General features: G+C 42.4%; 1 protein-coding gene across 2 annotated transcripts in view; it reads left to right on the forward strand.

Moving 5' to 3' along the window:
* PAX3 (paired box 3) overlaps window positions 1-12,751 on the forward strand; it is a 98,360-nt gene that overhangs the window by 57,500 nt on the left and 28,109 nt on the right. For both annotated transcript variants that reach the window (XM_040450891.1, XM_040450892.1), the window contains exon 5: window positions 8,016-8,221. In XM_040450891.1, coding sequence (XP_040306825.1) covers window positions 8,016-8,221 — 206 coding nt within the window. The remainder of the gene's footprint in view (window positions 1-8,015; window positions 8,222-12,751) is intronic.

Below are 12,751 nucleotides of genomic sequence, written 5' to 3' on the forward strand. Positions count from 1 at the left end.
CTTTCTTGGAGAAAGCCCAGAATATTCTTGCCACAGATCGTCCTACCTCCTTTTATTTTATTCTTATTCTTTTTTTTGGGGGGGGGGGTACTTGTTAAAGATTCTTGGCTGGCACCTTTGGAGAAGTTGTAGAGGCAACAAAAAGCAAAACAGGACCCCCTCCCCTCCACATGGACCACCGATGAGGTGAAGGGCCATTTCTCCCTGTTTATCCACCAGCAAAATAACAGCTCCTCAAATCGTCCCTGAGTCAGGAATTCTGGGAAGTTCTCTTGGATGCTTGATCGTTTGTTAGGTCACTCACGCACTTTCTACGTCCACCTTTGGATTTGGTCGTCAGTCTTCCCGTGTGTTCCTTTCAGGCGGGTATCTCTTTTCCTTTCTGTATCTCTTTTCCTTTCTTGACCTAGATAGGATTTAAACACACTTAAAAAAATAATGTCGCCGATTACTTCTCAGCTTGTGAATTAATGTGGAAGAGAAGGTTCCAGGTGCTGAAGTCTCTAGACTGGCTTGGATTAACCCCTACTGTGCATCCATTTCAACCGCCCCCCCCCCCCGCCCCTGGAAGAAAAAAAAAAAAAACAACCAACCTCCCCTTTCTCATCCACTCCCGGCTTTCTTTGTGTCTGCTGCTCCCTGCCAGGCAGGTGTCAGACCCCTGAATGAGGGTAAAATGCCCCGTTGATGGATTCCACAGATGGAGCGTGGAAATCGGTAGAATAGGCCTCAGCCACAGGCCATTTCTTGGGATCCAACAAAAGCCTCCAAATAAGTCAACAAAAATCCCAAAGATCACAAAGGGAAAATGTCATTTGTCATTTACTCTGGGTCTGTGAGGGAATATCAGTCTTGCCTCACTCCTCCTGGCTTTCACCCGAGTAAACACGAGAGAGGTCATTCACATCTCTCTCAGTGGAGAAGGGCCCCTTCACATCAGAAAACAGTTAGCTGTCCCATCGTCCCCTTCATGCTGGATGGCAACACTCACAAACGCAGGAGACATTCTGCAGTTAGCCAAGCGGGTGCCTCAAACTTTGAGCTGACCCGTGAAAGACCTTGTGGAATATACCTGCGAGGTCCCCGAAGACCTTCGGATATGGGAGGAAGTGATCTCAGGGAGCTCTCAGGCACGATTCTTACTTTAATTTGTGTTGTATTCTTGTTATTTTTTAATCAGCAAGACACAGCTTTGAGTACAAATGCTGATAGGTCGAGCTTGCAAAGATTAGTACAGACGAAAAGACCGTCTGATGTGGTCTGGGGCCATCTTAGAGTGAATGACTGATGATGACGTTCAGCCTCAGAGCCCGCAGAGAGAGATTCCCACCCCCACCTCCTCCGTGTCTGTAAATTGCATCGTATTATATCTGGGACAAACATAGAGTTTAAATGGTTGTCATGTTTTGATTCTTTAATTATTCAAATGAAAGGTCTTGCTGAGAAGAAAGACAGTGTGCCAAATTCATGCTTGTGAATTATTTTGTTTCTCCATTTTTTGCCTGTCTCCCATCCCTGAATTATATTGGTCTGGAAACCAATAATTATAGAAGTCCACGTGACTAAATCCCTATAAAATTGAGGTAAGATCTCATGTATAATAGCGTTAACTAGGATGAAATATTTCTTCAGGCTACAGAAGAGGTCACAAGGGGTTAACGGACAAAGACATACTCTCTAATTCTGTAATTCCTTCTTTAATTAAACTTCATGGTTGGTCCGCTGGTGGTAAATACTTCTGCCTTCTCCTCCCAGTTTGATTTGTTTCCGAAGGAAGAATTTGTAATCCTGTGGGGGTAATGATTGTTGCCTATGCTTGACCTCTTTCTCTCTCTCTCTCTCTCTCTCTCTCTCTTTTTTTTTTTAAACTGATGATGTCCACGTTCCCAAGGTTAATCTTGGGAGTTAATGTGAAATCATTGGGGTCACTAAAAATTTGGCTGCTGAGACCTAAAATTAGCTTGAGAGGGAAAAGGAAGAAATGACCTTTCATACAAAGCACGGAACTGAAACACTGAGGCACCTGGGGAGAGGTGACTGTTTGCCTGGGATCACTGTGGGGCATCTACTGAATAACTTGTGAATACCCCAACAGATTTCAAGTTATTTATTCCTGCACTTTTGTCTGAAAACAGTTTGAGGTTACTTTACAGGGCTTGAGATCCTTTCACTAAGATGTTTTTAATAGCAAAAAAGAAGGATTTAGTAAAGCTGTAAAATGAGTGATCAGTTCAACTGCTTGTGACCAATAGTATCTTCTAGATCGACGCTGGATCTTATGACCAGGGCTCTGCAATGATTCTTAAGGGAGACTTCAAATGGTCAGACTATTTTGTTTTCTTAAATAAATCCATTCAGCATCTTGGCAAATGGATTAGTTTCTTAGGGCTTTACCCTTGTTTAATGACTACCCTTGAATATACAAAGAATTCAATAAATGTTCATTGAATGGAGTTAAATTCGATCAGGAAATTGATTTGGTGTATAATATTAAACGGTTGTGTTTTCATAAATTTCATTTGATTCTAGGAGGTTTTTGAAAACCTTGGACAAATGAGTCATTGGTGGCAATCAGCTAAATAACTTGTATTAGAATTCCTGTTTGGATTTGTTTCTGGTATTTCTCTTCAAAAGGACCGTGTGTGTGTGTGTGTGTGTGCGCGCGCGCGCACGTGTGCATGTGCGCACACACACGTGAGAGAGAGAGAGAGAGAGAGAGAGAGGGAGAGAGAGAGAGAGAGAGAGAGAGAGAGAAAGGAAGGAACTGAGCACCTATTTAGAACATACCAGGCTAGAAGAAAGAAAGTATGTCCTCCGAAGCCCCATACACCTGGGTCAAATCCTAGCTTCCTTAGTCACGTGATCTGAATAATGTTGTCTCTGAGTCTCAGTTTCCTTTTTTTGTACAAAGGGGTATTTATTTCACAGGGTTTTTGTGTACTTACATTGGTAAGAGAGAGGTTTGCTCCAGGCTCATTGGAGACATTGAATTACACTAATGTATAAGTCAGAAAATGGATTGTGAGGGGGTTTTGAAAATAGAGTCAAAACTTTCAAGGTCTGATAAGAATATGGATTGGGGTAAAATTGGAGAATTATGCAATTTAGAGCAATACAATCTCCACTCAAAAAGTCATGTATCATATGTTGGTGTGGGTTTCTTATGAGAGCGGTTCTGGAATTTCAAGTTGGGGAACAATATCTCTATTTAATGAATAATAAAGCAAACTTTGTGAAGGCGTGTGTAGAATATGACTGAGTAACTTAAATGCCATTGAAAATCTCCTCTTAATATTAAGGCTAGACAGAAGAAGTAATCCAAAGAGATTATATTACCGAAGAGATTATATTTAATCTAGTTGTTATATCCCGGCAGTCTATTTTAGAGAACTGTCTTGTGGGGTCCAAGTCATAACATTAGAAAAACTGTAATTTCTTTGTGTTGAGCTGTCTGAAAAAAAAAAAAAAGCCTTGTTTCTACTTTGCTGTAATATTTAGGAGGATTAGGTATTTTGTATCTAGTATCTAGAGGAAAGTTGAATATGTGAAATAGATGAACTTCAAAACATTTTTTCTTGTGCTGTTAAAATGTAAGTGTCAGACTTGTTTTTGGTAAAAACGGAATGATTCAAATTCATGACATTATTGTGATTCGTGTTCTGCACAAATAATGAATCTTATTTCTATTGGTGATACAAGACACGGTAGTGTTTCCATCTTTAGAAGTAGCTAGTATCTCCTGGCTGGTAGATTAGTCTTGGGTGGCTGACTTAACATATCTTCAAGCCCACATCCTTTTGGGCTGTACAGATGGGGACAAGTTAGAATTAACTGGTACAACTGTGGCTTCATGTTGCCAGAAAGGATCCATTGGTTCGGATAATTTTCCCACAGAGAAATAGGCAAGTCATTTCCTCAGTGTCTTTTGAAATGGTGCTTTATGGAGGTTTTCCTAGTTAGGCACAACCATTGGACTGCTCTTGAATAAGCAGTCTAGAAATACAAGTAGCGACTTATTAGCTTGTCAAAGAAAATTTTATTTTTGGTGGCAAAGCCTGTATTATTGAACTCCTAGACATTCTGAGTCTTTTTAATTTTTTTTTATGCTCATTTATTTTTGAGAGAGAGAGATACAGTGTGAGTGGGTGAGGGGCAGAGAGAGAGGGAGAGAGAGAAGCTAAAGCAGTCTCCACGCTCTGAGCTGTCAGCACAGAGCCTGATGCAGGGCTCGAACTTGGTGAACCGCGAGGTCATGACCTGAGCTGAAGTTCGACGCTTAACCAACTGAGTCACTCAGGCGCCCCGTTCTGAGTCTTTTTAATTACTAGCTGTTGGTGATCAACTTGTTTTTTAAAAAAAATCACAATCCTCAGAAAAAATTGATAATTATTTCCCAGAAAAATACAGTTACGCAAATACTTGCAAAAACTTCCAAATAATGTTTGAGGATTTGTGGACTCCTGAACCTCATTTCAGTCCATGCTGGGAGACTCAGAAGGGCAGCATTTCCATTTATTTATTTATTTATTTATTTATTTATTTATTTATTTATTTATTTATTTTTTAATTTTTTTTTCAACGTTTTTATTTATTTATGGGACAGACAGAGACAGAGCATGAACGGGGGAGGGGCAGAGAGAGAGGGAGACACAGAAGTGGAAACAGGCTCCAGGCTCCGAGCCATCAGCCCAGAGCCTGACGCGGGGCTCGAACTCACGGACCGCGAGATCGTGACCTGGCTGAAGTCGGACGCTTAACCGACTGCGCCACCCAGGCGCCCCAGCATTTCCATTTAAAGGTGCAAAATAGTGGCAGAGAAATCAGTGTTGGTCCAAAACTTAAATTCTACCTGGTGTTTCCATTCAGTCATCATGTGTTTATTGAGCACCTACGGTGTTCCAAGGCTTCCAACAGTGAACAAGATGGAGAGAGGCTCACAAAGCTTATATTCAGGGGGATGTGGATTGTTCAGGTGAAACACGGTGGCCTTGACCCTCAGAATTAACTCTCACTGGTACTCGCTCGCAAATGTAAGCAGCCCCCTTTCTTCAGAAACTAGAGGTGATGTTGATTAATTGACCTGACAGTGCATGGCACATCATATTTACTTGGGAGGATTTAATAACCCTAGAGACTCCCAGAGGAAACATGAAAATTTCCACATACTATTATCCTAATGGGATCATCGTCAGAGAAAGGGGAAGCAAAGATTTAAGGTTCTCACAGGCAGAGGAAGCTGTTGGTCAGCCCTTAAATGCTGTTGGGGTTTGCACCTGAATTTACAGAAGACAGAAAAGTCAGGGCAACAGAAACTGGAAGCAGGGAAGGGAAGCATTTTATGGTACGCAATGGTCTTAGGAGAACAACTAATCCATTTCTTGAAAAGTGTATTATGTATGTGGAAGTGTTGCTTTGATAAATTACAGCCGGAAAAATATTATATCCTGGGGAATTTGGGGAGAGAAAATGAGAGTCTGGAATATTCTGTAGAGGTGGTTCTCAAAGTATCGTTTAGGATCAGTAAAGTTGGCATACCACCTGTGAAAGCAGAAAACTCTGGAACGAGGTGGGGGCAGCAATCTGTGTTTTCACAAGCTTTTCAAGTGATTCTGATGCTCCAACAGCTCAAGATCCACTGCCCTACAATGATGCACAAATTACCGCTCTTTTAATCGGACTCACATTTATCAAACACATACACACATAAGTTGTTTTGGGAGCGTTTGAAGTTTATAATGCAACGTATGGCACATTTCTTAGCGTGTTACTGCTCCTTTGAAACATTCCCACACTTAAAGAAAGTCTGGTTTTATTTCCTAAGTATCCTAAAACAAGATTTATATCAAATTAGACTATTTTAGGGGCGCCTGGGTGGCTCAGTCGGTTGAGCATCCAACTCTTGATCTCGGTTCATTTCATGGTCTTCTGGCTCATGAGTTCAAGCTCTATTGGGCTCTGTGCTGATAGTGCGGAGCCTGATTGGGATTCTCTCTCTCTGTCTCTCTCTCAAAATAAATAAAATAAACTAAGAAAATGAGACCATTTTATGTTAAATTAGACAACATAATTGAAAAACCAAGCCTCATGGCTAACATATAGCAGAGCATTATATATGATGCTTCCATTTTGCTTTTACGTACAGGAACTTGTTTTTCTTTAATTTGGCATATAGATTATTAATTCGCTCTCTTAATTTTCAAGTTTGAGTGTGAATAAATTACAAAAGTATTAAATATTAAAAAATTAAAATTATATTTATGGGTTATGTTGGACGTGTACCCCTTTTGGGCAGCTTATAATTGATACTGAGGTCGAATGACATTTTTGATTTCTGTAGGGCAGAGTTGTTGGAGTTTAAGATAAATGAGAATCGGTACTTTTTTGCATCTTGTCATCGCTTCTGGCACCACCTGTGTTTCCTCGGGTCCTACAGCCTGGGTGTGCAAAGGAGTTACCTTGACAATGACATTAATGATCTACAATTCCTTCCTCATTTGCAGATAGCACACTTCAGCCCCTTCCCCAGAGGATCCCTCAGCTATTTGGGGAGTTTTCAGAGTGCATTTGGATATGCTCAGGAGCAAGGCCCTTGGGTGTCCTGAGCTCTGCTCAGAGTGTGTGGCCTGAGAGCCCTCTGATGGCCCCCTGCTACTGCCCTGATGTCCAGGGCCTTCCGGGAGATGGCTGTGCTACTGCCCAGAGCCCTGTGTCTGCTGTGCCCACAAACCTCAGAACACTCTCCAGGCTGACAGTTACTGTGTTATTGCCGGAACTCACGGATGCCATATTGCATCATTAATGCAAATTCCTATCTAATTTCCCCGTTCCTTCCTCTCTTTCGGAGATGCTCACACACTAACTATGGAAAATCTCCTTCCCTGATGTCTGCTAACACAGACAAACTCAAACTTGCTGGGAAGGGGCCTGCAACGGGCCTGGCTTCAGGGACATGTGACCTGTGCAGTCGCTCACTCATGGCCCCGTGCTCAGAAGGGCTCTGTGTTTGCTTTTTATGCTCTGTTGTGGCCATCTCACAGCTGCGATAATTTTTGAACACAGGCACTCGTATTTTAATTTTTCACCGTGTTCCTCAAATGAGGCGACAGCCTCTGGGCAGCTGCTTGCCACTCAGCAGAGACCCAGACTTTGAACTTTTGGTGTAGGGACAGGTCACTAGACTGTGCCTGCTTTTTCTGGAGTCAGTTCAGGAGGTTTACATCAACAGTATCTAAACTCTTCTTAAATATTTCTCAGTATCTGGTAATAAGATACTAACTATAAGTGTGATTTCTTCTGTAGGAGCGGTAGAGTCTATAAATTTGTTGGGATCCTGTAACAGTTCACTATTATTGGCTTTTTAGATACTACATTAGTTTTGGAATTTTTTTCTTTTTAAAAAAAAATTTTTAACGTTTATTTATTTTTGAGACAGAGAGAGACAGAGCATGAACGGGGGAGGGGCAGAGAGAGAGGGAGACACAGAATCGGAAACAGGCTCCAGGCTCTGAGCCATCAGCCCAGAGCCCGACGCGGGGCTCGAACTCACGGACCGCGAGATGGTGACCTGAGCTGAAGTCGGACACTTAACCGACTGAGCCACCCAGGCGCCCCTGGAATTTCTTTTCTAAAGAACTACCGTTTTAAACTGATTTCCTCATGTAAAAGTTGGAGAAAGTTAATTTGGAACCAAATTAAATGATTCATTCATCAAACACAGATGGAGTACCCATTAAGTGTTAAGGACAAGGGCCATAAAAGTGAAAGAATGCCGTCCCTGTTTGCTAAGATCTCATAATGGACCACGACTGACAGATGCAGAGAACAATGATTTCTGCCTGGGGGGCCTGGAGACAAAATAGGGGAGGAGATATCATTTAATAATATAATACTGCAGAGAGGGGCTTGGTGTCCCAGGGAAGACATTGGGGATGGACGTTAGGATTTGAATCATTAAGGCTTGGTCGCCCTCGTTTTTTGACCCCCATTTTATCACCTTCTCTCTCTTGTGCCTTTAGCCTCAGCACCCCAATCGGATGAAGGCTCCGACATTGACTCCGAACCAGATTTGCCCCTGAAGAGAAAACAACGCAGGAGCCGAACCACCTTCACAGCAGAACAGCTTGAAGAACTGGAAAGAGCTTTCGAGAGAACCCACTACCCTGACATTTATACCAGGGAGGAGCTGGCACAGAGGGCGAAGCTCACGGAGGCCCGAGTACAGGTACTGACTCCAGACAGCCACGTCCTGATTGAATCCGGACAGGAAACAAAAAAGTGTCCTCTCATCTGAAGCAGATTTGAAACCAAGAAAATAAATATGTTAGCGAAGGCACTTCATTGTGAACTGTAGCCTTTAGTAGTATAAAGGTCCCACCTTTCTCTCTAGTGCCTTTTTGAAAACGTTTATTTCTTTATTTTGAGAGGAGAGAGGGAGAGCAGGGAAGGGGCAGAGAGAGAGGGAGAGAGAGAATCGCCAGTAGGCTCTGTGCGGTCAGCAGAGAGGCTTGAACTCAGAAACCGTGAGACCACGACCTGAGCCAAAACCGAGAGCCAGATGCTGAACCGACTGAGCCACCCAGGCACCCCTCTCTCTGGTTAAGTTGCCTCATCTGGAGATGCTGTGTTCTTCCCGGCGACTTGACTTTCATAGTCAAAGTGAGGTTGGAGACTCAGCAGTGAACTGCTCAGTTGACCTGGTCTCTAGATTGATCAGTGCGTCTCATATGCAGCTGATTACCTCTCCTGTTACAGACTTTTTCAGAAATAGCCTCTTCCAGGTTACAAAGCCTCGTCAGAAGAACTGTCTCACTCAACTTGGCTTTCCGTGTATCATAGTGCTAACAAAGTGAAGGGACGCTAAGAGGGATTAAGAGAAATCTCTCAAGGAGCTGCAGTCTAATATGGTTAATGCAGTCAGCACAAATAATAATAATAATAAACCAGATATAATAAGTACCCTAAGACAGAAACAGAGTGCAGTGAGAGTTAAGAAGAGGAAAGAATGAGATCTTGCTGGAGTAACAGGAGAGGCTCATGAAGAAGGCCAGTTGAAGATGAACTTTCGAAGCTAAAGAGAAATTCACTGGTCAGGGAGGGTGGGGTGAGTACAACGTGAGTCACCACATGAGTTACAGACCTGGTGACATTTCATTTCCATTCATGTTGAAGGCACAGTGAATTGTTCAATTTGGCTGGAGGCTAGGGAGAGGTAAGAGGGGGCAGGGAGGAATAGAGTTGGCCATCTAGGCTGAGCACATCCTGTGGAGGGCTTGGGTTTCAGGGGAAGGCTCTCACAGGTGGTGTGATAGGCAGTGGAAGCCGTGGGCATGAAACGGGTCAGTGGCCATGGGAGTGGAAGGGAAAGGATGGTGGCCAAAGGTAGCCAGAGCTGGAATGTAGGCAACCGATTGTGTAAGCAGGACGTGGATGGAAGGGTGAGTGAAGAGAAGGGCCACAGATTTGGGGAGGTGTTATGGTGCAAGTGTTTTACAGCTGGAACTATTGAATCTCTCTACCTGTTACATTGGGATACGGTGTTCCTCTCCAGAAATGACCACCACTAACCACAAATTATGATACTATGTGTACATAAATACTGTATTATATAATATATGTGGTGTACGTATTCTGTTATTACATATCACAGTGTTACAAATATGATATACCTCAAATCTAATTGTTTTATTATAGTTCTGTGATGACCTGATTTAAATCTGAAGTCAGATCCATTCCAATCTCTATTCTTCCAGCAAACTTTTATTGAGTGCCCACTAGATTCCAGGATTTGGTCCCTATACTCCCTGTTGGTCAAGCCCACATCCCGAGTCTGTCCTTTAGACAGACAGAAGACAGCTCTGAACTCGGAGTCAAAAAATAAGCATGGATTTTAAAGAAATCAAACAAAGAGAGTGACGGGAAACTAAAAGAATGTTCAGTGTTGTTGTACCTCGTTCCTGCCTTTGCCAAAAACAAGGACGGGGGACAGAATAAATCTCAAGCCCTTGCAATTTGCGCAGTGCCCCGCATTCACATCTGGCTCCGTGAATGTCAGAGGAGAATGAGAAAGGCCCGTGAACTTGCAGAGGACATGGGATCAAACCAATAAAGAGTGGTTCATATTTTTCTATACAGTGACCTCCTCTCCAAAGCAGGGCCCTCATTAACCTAACAGCTGTCCTAATGTGGCTTTAACCCGGTGACTCTTTACATTCCTTATAGCTTCATTAGTTCCCTTGAGACACATCATGTCTTGCACCACAGCTATGATCTACAGCCTAACAAATTCCCTACAACACCCGGCATATGGATCTTTTACTTAACACAGCAGGAAAAAGAAGGGAGTAGTTAATCACTGATTAAAATGCCAGAACAAAATCCTTTAGTTTTTAGAAGGATCTGGGAAAGCAGTAACAAAGTCAACTCAGTTTGAGCGATAGCCAGAAAGTGTGAGTTAGTTTAATTTGGGGCACCTGGGAAAACCAAACACCAAACGAAGCCCCCCCTCCCCACCTCCAAACAAGTCTACATTCTATTTCTTCCCCCTGAGTAAAATATTTCTAAAGTCTTCTGGGTACAGATGGCATTAACGTATAATAACTTAGGCGTTTGTCAGTATCTCATAAAAACTTGTTTAGACAGTAGCTATGTCGTGTTTATCACAACCGAATCTGAGTACACAGTCTAAGAATTACACCAAAGACTGATGTGCCCAATTCCCCTCCTGGGTATTATTATGCAAATAATGGGAAGCATTCGTTTTGTGGGGAAGAATGCAAATATTTATGATGTGCAAAAGTTTTGGTAAATATTCCATCTGAGAACTCCACAAAGCAGAGAAGTATCACTTTTCCCACCAGGATAACGGAAGACAGCAAAGGAAGCTGTTGGAGGAAACAGCATTTAATTAGGAGTCACAAGATGTGGGTTTTGGTCTCAGCTTGCCAAACGTGTTTTGTTGAGGAAGTCACTTGATTCTGCTGTAATCCTGCTGGCTTCAGTTTTTTGTTGTCGTTGTTGTTTTGTTTTGTTTTGTTTTGTTTTGTTTTCAAATATGGGATAGGTTAGATCAGATGATCTCAGTTTGGGTCCACAGATGACCAGGGTAATCATGGAAGAACTTCAAGAAATCTAGGGGACTTGAGATTTGTACACACAATTTTGTGCCTTTGCCTCTGCCTCTGTGTGTGTGTGTGTGTGTGTGTGTGTGTGCGTGTGTGCGTATGTATGTGTATACACAAGGGTTAACCAGAGAGGGGTCCCTGACTTTGTCATATTCTCAAATGTTATCTTCCCCTCTCCCATCCCCCGATTAAAAATAACTAAGGGGCACCTGAGTGGCTCAGTTAATTGAGCATCTGACTTGATTTGGGCTCAGTTCACGATCCTGGGATCGTGGGATCAAGCCCTGTGTTGAACTCCACACTGCGCATGAAGCCTGCTTTAGATTCACTCTCTTGTCTCCCTCCGCCCCTCTCCCCTGCCCTCTCTTTCTCTCTTTCTAAAATAAAATAAGTAAATAACTAAATATCTAGGATGCATGATTTCTCATCAGTAATTTGAGATTCTCAGGGAAATCCAATAGGGACTGAGTGATTGATTGATTTTAATTTCAGTATAGTTAACACACAATGATCTATTAGTTTCAGGTGTACAATATAGTGAACTTCAACATTTTTATACGTTATTCAGTGCTCATCACAATAAGTGTCCTCATAATCCCTTTCACCTATTTCACCCATCTGCCAGTCACCTCCCCTCTGGTAACCATCAGTTTGTTCTCTATAGTTAAGAGTCTGGTGTTTGGCTCATCTCTTTTTTCTTTATTTCTCAGTTTTCACATGAGTGAAATCATATGGTATTTGTCTTTCTCTGATTTCACTTAGCATTATAACTTCTAGATCCATCCATGTTGTTGCAAATGGAAAGATTTCATTTGTTTTTATGGCTGAGTCCATTGTATGTATGTATGTATGTATGTATATATGTATATGTATGTCTATCCATCTATATATTTATCACATCTTCTTTATCCATTCATCTATCGATGGGCATGTAGGCTGCTTCCATAATTTGGCTATGTTAATAATGCTGCAGTAAACATAAAGGTGAATATAGCTTTTTGAATTAGTGTTTTCTTTTTTTTTTTTTAATTTTTTTTTTCAACGTTTATTTATTTTTGGGACAGAGAGAGACAGAGCACGAACGGGGAAGGGGCAGAGAGAGAGGGAGACACAGAATCGGAAACAGGCTCCAGGCTCTGAGCCATCAGCCCAGAGCCCGACGCGGGGCTCGAACTCCCGGACCGCGAGATCGTGACCTGGCTGAAGTCGGACGCTTAACCGACTGTGCCACCCAGGCGCCCTTGAATTAGTGTTTTCATATTCTTTGGGTAAATATCCAGTAGTAGAATTACTGGATCATATGACAGTTTTATTTTTAAGTTTTTACGGAATCTCCACAGTGGCCGTACCAGTCTGCATTCCCACCAATAGTGCGCGAGGGCTCCTTTGTCTCTACATTCTCGCCAAACACGTGTTTTCTTGTATTTTTGATCCAATGGGAATTTGAAGCCATCCAGCAAATCTGTGTCGCTCAGAAGTTAAGATAGGTGTGGAACACTTGGGCCTGAATTCTGTAATGATGCAAAAATGTCATCACCCTGAAATTCTCAGCAGGAGTTTGCTCTTGGGGTGAATGAAGATGCATGCAGTTGAACTTGCCTTTCTGTGTGTTCACGGTCCTCTGACATTCC

The sequence above is a fragment of the Herpailurus yagouaroundi genome, unplaced genomic scaffold (genome assembly GCF_014898765.1).
Source record: "Herpailurus yagouaroundi ecotype Mexico unplaced genomic scaffold, PumYag 202, whole genome shotgun sequence".
NCBI lineage: Eukaryota > Metazoa > Chordata > Mammalia > Carnivora > Felidae > Herpailurus > Herpailurus yagouaroundi.